Raw genomic sequence first — 12,983 nt, 5'->3', positions numbered from 1 at the left:
TAATTTAAACTCTATTTTATTTCATTTTTAAATAGGTAAAAGATGTGCCATTTTAATTAGTTTTAGGTAATTTAGTAATAAAACGATCCTTGTTTATTCAAATAACAAAATTAGCCTCATCATGCATATACTTTCAATTATTATTTTTATTCAAAGTTATTATTACTCATTGTTTTTTCTGTTTCTCTTTTTGGATTTTCTTTGCATTTTTTTCTTAAATTCTGTTGAGATTAAAAAGAATTTAGAAAGAAACTTAGAAAAATATTTAGTATGTGTAAATCTATCAATTTTTGAGAAATTTCTTTTATAAATTGTAAATTGACAGAAAATTGTGATGCCCATTAAGAGTGGAAACTATTTCAATCATTCAACTTTAAATTTCATAATATTTTACATTGACTTAATGAATCTATTAAATCTTTATGAGAATAATTAATTGGAGTATATATATATCTAAACTTTTACATGGATTTATTACTTTTTACCATAATCTTTGTTCTTGTATTTACAGTCTTTCAATGTTATTTTGATGAGAAAAAAAATATATCCATTCAGTGAAAGAGGATTAAAAGAAAAAGAAAGTTACATCATTAAAAATCTAATTAGATAAAAATCCAGGGAAAATAAATCCAGTCATGAAAAAAGAGTGAAACAAATATCAGGCTAAGAATAGATAATAATCTACAATTTTCATTTCCAAAAACTTATTATTATTACATGTAAATAAGTTGGTAAGACTATAATCATATCAACTGGTACAATTAATTAATATGGTCATTAATTAGAATAGCTTACATTCCTCACTTAATAAGATGTTATGCTTGGATTCTATATGGGTGATAAAAAATTAATATTAGGGTATTTTTTTCATATTAAATAAATTATTTTCTAATATTTAAAAATTATATTTTTATTATTTTATTTTATAAATTCTTTAATGTATTGTTGATGCCACATTGCTTACAAAATCATAATTTTATAATAATTTATGTAAAATTCATGCAAAATTATGCAACAAATAATAAAAGAATAAATATGCATCTAAAAAATGCTAAGAAAATAAAATATGTGGTTCTCCTTTGATACAAAAAATATTTTTATCTCTCAAATGACAATGGATTAAACCACATGATAATTTTGAAGTTTACTTTAAATAAAATATAGAAATAAATTTATACGTTATATAAAAAGTTAAAGAGGTAAATAATATAAAATCAAACATTATATAATTAATGATTCTCTAATGAAAATTCTGACAGAATAAATTTTTAGTATAAAATTATAAAATAGAAAAAATATATATTATTTAATGTTAAGAGTTAAAAAGTAATCTAATATGAAAAAACACAGAAAAAAAAAATAATATTAAGAAATTCAGTTTTATTTCCAACTCATCCCATACCATTCATTATATTAATATTAATATGATAATCGCTCAAAAAGTAAAAGCAAAATGGGTTCAAACCGAAACAATTTTTGTACAAATTCATGTGGTTTGATTTAATCCATCATATTAATTATGTTGCACCCTTTTATTAGAATGATGATGATGTTATAATATTATATTTATATATAAATATATTACTAATTATTGATTAAATTTCAAACTCATATATTAACTAAAAATGTTGGAACATGATATGGGACATATATATTAAGACTTGCTAAATTGGATGGGGAGGGAGACAAATTTATCATTAATTATTTTATTTATTCTTCATACTTAAGACTCTAATCAATTTTTACATGTTAATGGTAGTTTCATAAAAGATAATCAATGATTACTTAACATAATAAAATAAACAACAATATTAATATAGAATTTTTAGACTTCAAGATATGGATCCCATAAAGAAAAGTTTCCTTTTCTTGTTTTGTTTTTCTTTTTTTCTTTTTATTTTTTTTCCACAAAGGTAAAGACTTTTAAACTCGACAACAAGTTCATCATTGCTCAATTGTTGGCCATGAATCTGCCATTGACAAGACACCTAAATAGCACCAAAAAGGCAAAGCAAAATCATAACATGACACCTAAGCCTTTAATATTTTGAATAATTAAATCTTATGAAGCCTAATTTAAATGATAAAGATATTCATTTTTAAAATAAAAATTTTGCGATTAAGTCTTATTTTTACATTAGATAAATTTTCATTTTTAAATATAAAAAAATTATTATTTTTTATAGCGAATATTAAACTTATTGCTGTCTCAATTATATAGTTTACAGTTTGTTAAATTTTTTATAGATAACATATTTAAAACTTTTTATAAAATTAGTTAGATTTAGTTTTTCTTTCCCTAGCATGCAAAGGGCGATATGTGTTTTTAACTTTATAATCCTAAATAATTTTATAACCCTAAATATTATATTTAAAAAAAATTAAATTAAGTTCATAATATATGATTATTCAAATAAATATATTTAATTCACTGTCGGTGAATATTTAATCTAAAAATTAGAAGTGTATTATAATCTTTAACATGTTGATCGAGAAATGATAAAATAATCAAAATGATAATACCCACTTTAAACTAAACCTTAACTTTTTGTTTATAATGATAAAAAACGGTATAATAGGTTAAAATATTGATCTACTTTAAAAGATAGAATTCTCATTTCTTATATCTTATTTAAATGATATACATTAGATGGTGGTATTAAAAGTAAATCATAATGCTAATTTTAAATAGAATAGGAAATTTTTGTATTTTCAATTGTAAATTAAATATGTTTAACCATACTCTGTGAATTAATTTTTTTCTTATGTTATAATTAAAAATAAAATTTAGAATTTTTTGCTAGAATATTATTGTGACATCCTATCATTGTAAGTACATTACTAATTAATATTATTTTAAATATTTTATTTTATTAATATAGGTTGTTAGTGAATTTATATATAATTTTTAATTATTTATACGAGTCAAAATTTTATACTTAAATCTTAAAATAATCAAATATCACTAATCAAATTTTAAGAATAAATAAAAAATATATATTTAGCTGATCAATAATTAAATATTATATATCATTAACTAATTAATTATGTTAATAAACTATTAAAATTAAAATACTATCGACGCCTAAAAATTTATATGGTATTGTACGCTCATAATATATTAGAATGAGTATAAACTTCGATATTCTCTTATAATAAATCTCAAAATCTGAATAGCATCCAACTTTCATTTATAAAATGATATGACTGTTAATTTACAAACACCACTCAGTCAAAAAAAATTTTAAAATTTTATTTTTGTTCATATAATAAATAGATATAAAAATAACTAAAATATATTTGTCTTGTAAATTAATGTTTTTTTAAACTCGAAGAGATATTTTTTCAATGAAATCTAACATTTAGATAGCTTAGTAAATCAACAGATCTTCAGAAGGGCATTAACAAACATCATTAACTAAAACAATTAACTATTTGTAAATCGGTTCTTTGCAATTAAAAATAATTTTTTTTATTTTTTATATATCATATAAAATTACTTTTCAGAATCTTTTGAAATTGGAGAATCTCTTGTTAATTGTAGATTTATTGTACCTCATTCTAAACAGTACTGGTTATTTTTGTACACTGTAAGACCGTTATTATTATTTTAATTATAGAATTAAATTTATAGATACAATTTAATAAATATTTTAATATTTAATATTAATTTATAATACTAATTATTTTTAATATTTTTAATTTATTAGTGTACTACTATAAAAATTATTCTTAAAATATTTATTTATTAATTATAATATTATATAAATCAATACTATCAATATAATTGATATTGCTATATTTTAGAATTAGAAATTATATCAAAAATTAAATATTCATGTCAAAAAACTTAAATTTTAAAAATTAATATTATATATAATATTAATAATAAATTTATTATAAGTATAAGAAATAATCTTATTTATCCACCGGTCGGTATTGATTTTTGAAGTTGTTTCTTTATATATTATTTTTTATAAATTATATGAATTAGTCGCTTTATATAGTCTCATATTTAGTATCAAAATTCATCAAGGCGAAGAAAAAGACTTTAATTGATATGGGTTAAGGGCAAGAATTATTTGTATTGCATAGACTGGTAAATGAAGAATTTCCCTTCTTTGTTGGATCCTATCTTTGACATGAAGAACACTAACACTGCCTTTAATCTGGATTAGCTTTCTTGTTTTCTCTTTTTCTTTTTCTTTTCTCAATAATTTTAATGTTGTATATAATACAATATAATAAAGCATATAATAGAATTATATTATATTATATACTTTATTTATTTTTATATAATATAATAATAAATATATTATATAATTAATTATTCTTAATTTGATATAATATTCAATACATGTAAAATATAATATAATAAACTATAAATCGGTGGTTAATCTTTCATTAATATTTATAGGAGCTAAATTTTTATGAGTAAGATTTATTATGTAATTGTTATTGTTATTATTATTATTTTAATTATAAAAATAAAAAATAAAAAATAATAATAAAATTTCTAAAATTACAGCATAAGTAACTCAAGAAGCTCGATGTATATTATGATCTAGAAACTAGTTTAAAAATATTTTTATCAAATTAAAGTCGAAAAATATCATTCAATAAAATGCATTCAAAATAAAAATATACTAACATTAGTTTACAAAATTAAAATCGAACATAAAATATATCAACATGCCATAAACTAGCATCGGTGGTAATAACATTGTAATTAACTCTATTAATTTTATTATATTCTTTCTAAATAATAGAACTTTTAATAATTATTTGTTTTTTTTTTCAAAAGTATCTCATAATTGCCTATTTTATTATTATTAACTCATATTTTTTTTAAAAATCTCAAAATAGTTTTTTAAAATCTCATAATGTTATTTCTTTGTGCTGATAATTAATAGTAAAGTGGCGTAATAAATTTTTTAGTTCGTATAAGTCTCATCTTCTTTTTAGCATATATATTATTTAATATTGGATATGTTAATTTTAAAAATTAAAAGACCTCATTAAGTGAGTTATAGAATCATTTATTATGTTTTATAAAATAATATTAATTTACGTTATTTTTTAAACATCCTTGTTGAGAAAATTTTATTCTAGATCATATTAATATAATAAGAATTATGCTAAAATATTTATTAATATATATATATATATATATATATATTAGTAATATTAGTAATATAATTAATATGTTATTTCTAAATTAGAATATAATTAAAGCATCAATATACTAGTTAATATAATATTAAATCAAATAGAAATAAAATACTATTTATTAGAATTAAAATTATTATCTAGTTAATATAATAATTTATTAGTCAATAAATAAACTATAGAATAAATATTTACTGTTATTTACAGGAAAGAATAGATAATAATTTAAAATCACTATGCTACGTATAGAAAAAGATAAAATATGATAAAAATATTATTCAATAACTTTACAATTATTTTAATATGTAAATATTATTATAAATTATAAATAGACAACAGAAAATTATAATTTTTTTATTATAATTTCTTACTATTTTTTGATTTACCAAACATTTAAGGATATATATTATATATATACAAAATAAAAATATATTTTTAAATAGTTATTTAATATACTACCGCAACTATCCAAAATTGTATCAATTATTATTTTTGAAGTATGAAAAAAAAGTTATAATAGAAAAAAGAAAAAAGGAAAAAGTAATATTTTTTACCAGAAAAGAGAAGAAGTACAAGTAATAATAAGCATAACGTACAAATAAAGTAGAGCAGAAAAGATTAAAGAGAAAACTATAGAAAAACACATAAATAAATAGATTAAAAAAGAAAAAAGAAAGAGTTTAAGGGAGTTAAATAAGAATATTCAGTTAAAAAGTAGTTAGAAAGAGGATTTTGACATTTTAGGAGGGCTTTATTTGCATATTCTGTGGTCTACAGGCAACCGATGGCAACTCTATACTTGCATAATGAAACACTGACCAGACCTCTTTCTTCTTCAATGTCTACTTAGAAGTTAATAAACTTTTCTTTCTCTCTCTATGACCCATTACCCTTTTCTCTCTAAAACTCAAATAATACACTTTCAAAGAAGAAGCTGTAAAGACTAGAGCTTTCTGTTTTCTTTTTCTTTTTACTCTTTCAGAGTAAGAAAAAAATTTGTTCTTTCTGCTTCTTTTTTGTTTTTTGTTTTGTTGTAATGCTATAATTTAGTATGCTGCAATAATTTGATGATTGTTTTGTTTGAAGAGAACTTTTAGCGGTTTCTTTTTTAATTGCGTTTTGGTTGGTGATCTTGTTGCTGTTATATGTGTGCATGCATGTGGTGAGCTTTTTAGCTTTCATTTATTCATTTTTTCTCTTTGAAGAATTATTCCCAGTGATACTTTTGCACTTGACTGCCTTCTTTTTTTCGGTTAGTTTCCTCCTTTCCAAATCTTTCATTTTCTTCACTTACGGTTGGTATTTTATGGTCTCTTGCTTTCCATATGATTGAGATCTTAATGAGTTTTTGTGTTTTAAAACTGGGTACACCAAATAAGATCTCTGAGACTTTGAAAAAGGTCTTCTCTTTCCTTCTTTTTCTATGTATTTTAATGGCTATTTCATGTATTCTTTTTATCTTAAGGGGGAAAAGAAGCAAAAGAAATGGAAAAGAGAATTATGAGTTTAAGTGTCTCGGTATAGGCCAATACTCATATTAGTCCTATCTTGCTATTAAATATAATCTTTTTTAATTTGCTTTGCAGTGTCTTTTATGGTGTTGGTTTTGTTCAGTACGGAATTTGTTGGTTATTCTTGTAGTTATTATTTTGTTAAAAGAAAAATTATTTTCTCTCTATCTCACTTTGTATTTGTTTAGCTTAAAATATGGGACATTAGATTAAGTGTAATGAAGAGTTGCTGATATGCAATTCATTGTTGATGTGGGTCATGCAGAGTTTGTTTTGATATTGATGAAAAGCTTTGATCTTGGAAATTTGTCGGTGGCCTGAGAAACGATGCCAAACCAGCTATGGTTTGCACTGCTAATGAATTATCAGCATGGAAAGATTTTCCAAAGGGCCTCAGGGTTCTTCTCCTTGAGGAGGACAGCATTTCTGCTGAAGAGATAAAATCGAAACTTGAAGCAATGGATTATATTGGTTAGAGATCTTAATTTGCCCCCTCTGCTTCTTTTTTTTTTCTCTTGACCATTGTCCTTCTTGAATCAGAAATCTTGATTGCATTTTTTACATTTATTTCACCTTAACTTATCTGGCTAAACTTGTCTCCTCTTTTGTCCCTAAAGGCATTTAAAGCCCATTTCTATTAATGATTTCTATATTATTCTTGATACTGATCTGGTTTGTTGATTTGAGTTTCCTTTAACTTAGAAATGACAATGACTTATGTCTAAAATATAAACAGGAGGTGATGTGCTGAAATGCTTAAATGTATCTTAAATAGGAATTTTCTAAATTGATCAACAAAAGTGAGAAAAAATCATCTCTACCATAAATAGGAATGTTTTAGATGGTAAATACAAATAATATGATTCAAGTTGTGATTGAACAATTGCGGTCCAAATGGTGGAAACACCAGAAACTTATACTCCCTTTCTTTATATGCTAAAATTTCTTGACTTTTTTGGTTCTCATTAACTTTTTGCCAATTTCTTGTTTTAATTTCTTTTCCATTGATGTTGGAATTTTGCTAAACGAAATTAGAGCCTGAATATTGCTGGTAAAAACCCTGACAATCTAATGTTCTAACTACATAAAAATATCAATCATGTCACTAATAGTTGTTTCTTGGACTTCTTCCAATGGTTATGCCATGTCTTTAACATACTGTTATGATAATGATCTGTTTTCTTCCGCTGGACTTTCTCTCTGTTTGTATCCTAACCTTTTTATTCCCTCCAGTTTCTTTATTCTGCAATGAGAATGAAGCTTTGTCAGCAATTTCAGACAAACCTGAAAGTTTCCATGTTGCTATTGTAGAGGTATGACTTAATTCACAACTTCAATGTTTGGTAGATGTTTCAACTTGCATTTTCAGATTGATGGTAACCTTAAAATGATAACTTGCAGCTTCTTGTTCTTCTTTTTTCCCCAGCCTTTATGATTAACTAATAATACTTTTCCATTAATGTCTACAAATTGCAGTTTAACTTCATCACAGTGCATTAATTTGGAAATAATTTGATTAATGGAGCCTAAATCTTCCTTATATTGTTTAATATGGGAACAGGTCAGCACAAGCAACAGCAATGGGAACTTCAAGTTCCTTGAAACTGCCAAGGACTTGCCTACCATCAGTGAGTTTGGATACAATTATTAAATATCCCACATATATACATATAGACTGTTTTTATTGGTTCCAGTACCCTGGCCTCTTTGTTTAATCTGCTGCCATTCTTTACGGAACTTTTTAGATCAACTCGGATGTACATTCATGTTAGCATTCTTAGGAAAGCAATGCAGTGTACTAACAAACTATACAGAGAGTTTCTGCATCTAATCAAGAACATATTTTTCTTCTATTTCAGTGACTTCAAACATTCATTGCCTCAGCACCATGATGAAATGCATAGCGGTAAGATCTAATTTAATTAGTCAGTGGCTTGGCTTAATTTAGAGCTGTTTATGTTTATGCCAAAAGTTTGATATGTTTTTATCTAGAACTAGTTTGTTTTGAGTATGGAATTATTTGATTTATATCGTCTATTTTCTTTTCTATATCTTCTTTTCCCGTGAATCTCTTACAAAGTTCAATTGGTTGTTGCAAGGACTTACCGCTGAAGTTATATTAGCTATGATCTGCAAACCATTTTTCCCCACTTCATTATTCTGATGTATCATTGACAATTTATTTCAGCTTGGTGCTGTTGAGTTCCTTCGGAAACCTCTTTCTGAAGAAAAATTGAGGAATATATGGCAGCATGTGGTTCATAAGGTTTCTCTGGTTTCTGATTATATTATCCATAGGATTGCTGCTTTATTTCTTTGCTACATAAAGAACTTTTCTGACTTCACCAGCCTTGAGCAGGCATTTAATGCTGGGGGAAATGTTGTCTCTGACTCACTAAAGCCTGTCAATGATTCTGGAGCTTCTATACCGCAGCTCAAGGTAGAAACTGAAGAACGCAAGAACAAGAACTTAGAGAGAACTGAAAATGTATCTCCTGCTCATGAAAATGAATATGAGCAGTCACCACTCAGTGACAAGTACCCAGCCCCTTCAACCCCACAATTAAAACAAGGAGCAAGGTTACTGGATGATGGGGATTGTCAAGAGCATACTATTTGCTCAACAGAAAAAGAGAGTGGAGAGCAAGAGGGGGAATCTAAATCTGTCGAAACAACTTGTGCAATGACTGATGTAACTCCACAAATTGACCATCCTCAGAGCTTAAGTGAGACTACAATCAAAGAAGAGGATGAGTCGGTTGATGGTGTCAAAAGTGCAGATAACATATCTAGTCATCCACAAAACAAAGACAGTCTCAACAGTTCTGATGGCAGTGCTGAAAATCCAAATAAAGCTTCTCGTCATCATAAATCCTATGGGACTAAAGTTAATCGAAAGAAAATGAAGGTAATTGAGCTTACGTGAGCATGAAATACTTCTTTAAACTTATTTAATACTTCTCTAAATTATAATTGTATCAATTCTCTAACTGTTATGTAGTTCTGAAATGTCTTTTCCACTAAGAAAACGCTACTTCAGGATATTCTATAGTTGATATCCAAATGCATCATGCACTATATTATGTCTTTCGTTGGTATTTTTTGAGAATCGCCAGAATGAAAACAGTTTTGTTCCTTTCATTTCCTTTCCCATTTTTTCTCTTTTCCCACTTTTAAACTTTGTTTACTCTCTTTGCTGTAGTCTTCCTCTACTATCTCATCATTAGTCCTTTAACATGAGTCATAGGAACCTCACAGGGGATAAAATCTCCCAAATTTGGGTTTCTTTTTCTTGTTTGTAACCGAATTTGATGGTTTGAGTGAACTATAGTGATTTCTGTATGCTCTTTGCTGGGCTTCAGGTAGACTGGACGCCTGAGCTGCATAAAAAATTTGTGCAGGCAGTGGAGCAACTTGGTGTAGATCAAGCCATTCCTTCACGTATACTAGAGATGATGAAAGTGGAAGGCTTGACGAGGCATAATGTAGCAAGTCATCTTCAGGTCAGTACTAAACTAGCTCTTCTTTCTTAGCTTGTGTTCCAACAGAAACATAAGGAGCCATAATTAGTTTTTTTCAAAATATTGTTAACATTTTTTTTCATAGAAGCCATTGATATATGTTTGTAACTAATGAACAAGTGTGCTTCTTTCCAAGCAGAAATTTCGAATGCATAAAAGGCATATTCTACCCAAGGAAAATGATAGGAGATGGTCACAACAAAGAGATCAAATACAAAGGAATTATTATGCACATAAACCTGTCATGGCATACCCACCATATCATACAAATCACACATTCCCAATGAGTCCAGTCTATCCTATGTGGGGAGCAACTGGTAGTCACCCAGCAGGTGTACCAATGTGGGCCTCACCTGGCTACCCCCCATGGGTACCAACCGAAAGTTGGCATTGGAAGCCTTATCCAGGGGTAATTCTTGTTATCATCATCACCACATTGATATTCATATTCATAATTGCAGCTGTTTGATGCATTTCACACTTTTATGTTTCAGATGCATGCGCACGCTGATGCGTGGGGTTGCCCTGTGGCACCACCACCTCATAATCCTTATTCTTCTTCGCCTCAAGTAAGTGAACCCACATGAGATTGATAGCACAGCCGCACATGTATGCATATATGTTATTGATTTTGATCACTAAATGCATATTGGTTAAAATGCAGAATACTGCAGGGTTTCACAATGCTGGCACAGTTGATAACAGCTGCAGCGTGCCACAAAATTCTTTTGACCAATATCCGGTAACAAACCACCTTGCTCAACATATTGCTCTTTATTTTTGTCTTAGAATTTGCTCATTTCATGATAAAAAAGTATCTATCAAGTTTGGAAATTATAAAATTTAGTCGTATTTTTGGCTAATATTGATAGCGAGGCATGTTTGACATAGACGGATCATATAATACATTCTTCAAGTGAATGGTCTTGCTATGATCTCAATTGCATTTCACCATGCTAGTCCACTCCAAGGATTTCATTATACAATTTTCTTTTTGTTAAAGAAGCACGCAATTGGCATCAGAATAATTGCATCAATATTTTTTGTTTGAAGTGAATGAGCATTATTATTTTGCTAGTATTATTTTGAATTTGGAACGATTTTGGATCGAAGACTATGATGGCAATCTAATGATCCTATACAGTTTCCAGCAACATTAAAAATATATAAACCTATTACTATATTTTGTGCATGCAAGTTAATTACATAATCCAAGATTCAGAGATGATTAAAGGTTGTGTAAACACTTGTTAATGTGTATTATTGGATGCAGTCAGAGGAGGTAATTGACAAAGTAGTGAAAGAGGCAATCAACAAGCCTTGGTTACCATTGCCTTTAGGATTGAAACCTCCATCAACTGATCTAGTTCTAGCTGAACTTTCTAGGCAAGGCATCTCAAGAGTTCCCCCCACACATCAATGATTCACATTCCATATGAGGTGGTTCACTTAGTCATTCTCATAGCCACCAAATGACAAACAGAAAGACAGAGAGCCTATACCAATCAGAGATTCATCATCTGTCAATAAAAGAAAAAAAAGGTGGGGACCCCATTTTCAGGGCAGAAGAAGACAACCCAGAAAAGTCTTGTGATCTGGGTATCTGCCCCCAGATACGATGAGTGAAGGATTGATGTACGGCCAACATGAACGGTTAGCAACAGAGCCACGTTGGTGGATTATTGACCTCATGTCAAAGTTGTGGTTGTAAATACATCATAGATCCTAACAAAGGGAGCAAGCATTGCTGTTACCGTAGTTCAATGTTGGCACTCACTGTTTTCTGCTTTTTCCTTTTTGGTGGTTTTTTTTTTTTTCTTTCTTTTCTGTATGCAGATTGGTGGGTGGTGGGGTCTTTTACTTTAAATTTTTATTTTTCTGGGTGTTGGTGGGGGCCTGTGATATGTGAGGTTGCTGTCTAATAATGTGGGAAAATGGTGGGGAGATAATGTGGATGGTACCACAGGGACTTTGTGAATAAAGTTGACATAGAATCTTGATGGATGCTGACTTCTTTTCTATCCTTTAACAGTTCACTACACTTCTTTCTTTCTGTTCAGCCTTTTCGCCATACAATGATGTCCAAAATTTGGTAATCTAACTTCTCACTACCCTCTCTAAACCTAACATTAATGCACTTATTTTCTCTTAAAAAAGAAAGCACTTAATTATCATTAGACTTCACTTCCTATTACAAAACTAATTCAACTATTATGGAAGCAACCATAGAATCAGTGCTTTTGGTTTTTATAGATATTTGGCACAGTGGGAGAGCTCTATGAAGCTCAGGTCTTAAGGAATAAAAAGATTCATCGTTGTCTCAGTTGTATCGAATAGGAGATCACTCATCTTCTATCTATTACCTATTTGTTAAAGCCTCGTCGAGAGTTCGAATCATCCAGAGTTCATCCTCTTGACAGATTGGAGTGCGCATTAACTTACGTTCATGAATACTTTTCATAGGTTTCCACGACATATTTGCCAAAAAAGGAAACCCTAACAACCTAACCGTGGTGGGTATTCTTTATCGCTTTTCCAATCAAATTCCCATACCAGGGGTGAGCAGAATCTTGAGTAATTAACTAATTTATACTGGGTAATTGAAACTATAAAAAAAAAAAAAAATCAAAATAGAAACCGCCTATCAGCTAATGTCAACTCCCTGAAATTTCTTGCTAAAAATGAAGCAGCAGAGTAGAAACTACGTACAACAATCTTTTAGTGATCTTATTGGGTGCATGGGACATGCTTTCAGAGGGTCAGCCCATGCTAGGGAATTTTA

At 28.0% G+C, this 12,983-nt stretch overlaps 1 protein-coding gene across 3 annotated transcripts; it reads left to right on the top strand.

Moving 5' to 3' along the window:
- Positions 1-5,968: 5,968 nt before the first annotated feature.
- On the top strand, positions 5,969-12,205 carry LOC8289097 (two-component response regulator-like APRR2). 3 transcript variants are annotated; one of them, XM_048374630.1, is made up of 12 exons: positions 5,969-6,152; positions 6,946-7,151; positions 7,914-7,993; positions 8,242-8,308; positions 8,540-8,586; positions 8,869-8,946; positions 9,040-9,588; positions 10,082-10,183; positions 10,341-10,610; positions 10,696-10,770; positions 10,866-10,943; positions 11,475-12,205. In XM_048374630.1, the coding sequence occupies exons 2-12, from the start codon at positions 7,022-7,024 to the stop codon at positions 11,622-11,624; spliced, it is 1,626 nt and encodes a 541-aa protein (XP_048230587.1). In that variant the 5' UTR covers positions 5,969-6,152; positions 6,946-7,021; the 3' UTR covers positions 11,625-12,205. The 3 variants fall into 3 exon arrangements, with proteins under 3 accessions (XP_048230587.1, XP_025014645.2, XP_048230586.1); XM_025158877.2 differs by having other exon boundaries at positions 5,973-6,152; positions 10,043-10,183; XM_048374629.1 differs by lacking the exon at positions 5,969-6,152 and adding an exon at positions 6,196-6,421 and having other exon boundaries at positions 10,043-10,183.
- The last annotated feature ends 778 nt before the right edge of the window (positions 12,206-12,983 follow it).

Source organism: Ricinus communis, chromosome 5 (assembly GCF_019578655.1).
Source record: "Ricinus communis isolate WT05 ecotype wild-type chromosome 5, ASM1957865v1, whole genome shotgun sequence".
In the NCBI taxonomy this organism is placed as follows: Eukaryota; Viridiplantae; Streptophyta; class Magnoliopsida; order Malpighiales; family Euphorbiaceae; genus Ricinus; species Ricinus communis.
Note: the sequence above shows the minus strand (reverse complement) of the source record. Positions and strands in the feature narration are given on the sequence as shown.

Excerpts from the sequence above, each read along its gene's own strand:
- LOC8289097 (XM_025158877.2), top strand. The coding sequence starts at position 7,022 with ATGGTTTGCACTGCTAATGAATTATCAGCATGGAAAGATTTTCCAAAG. Across the intron at positions 9,589-10,042 it reads TTAATCGAAAGAAAATGAAG|GTAGACTGGACGCCTGAGCT; the intron begins GTAATTGAGCTT and ends GCTGGGCTTCAG. Across the intron at positions 10,184-10,340 it reads ATGTAGCAAGTCATCTTCAG|AAATTTCGAATGCATAAAAG; the intron begins GTCAGTACTAAA and ends CTTTCCAAGCAG.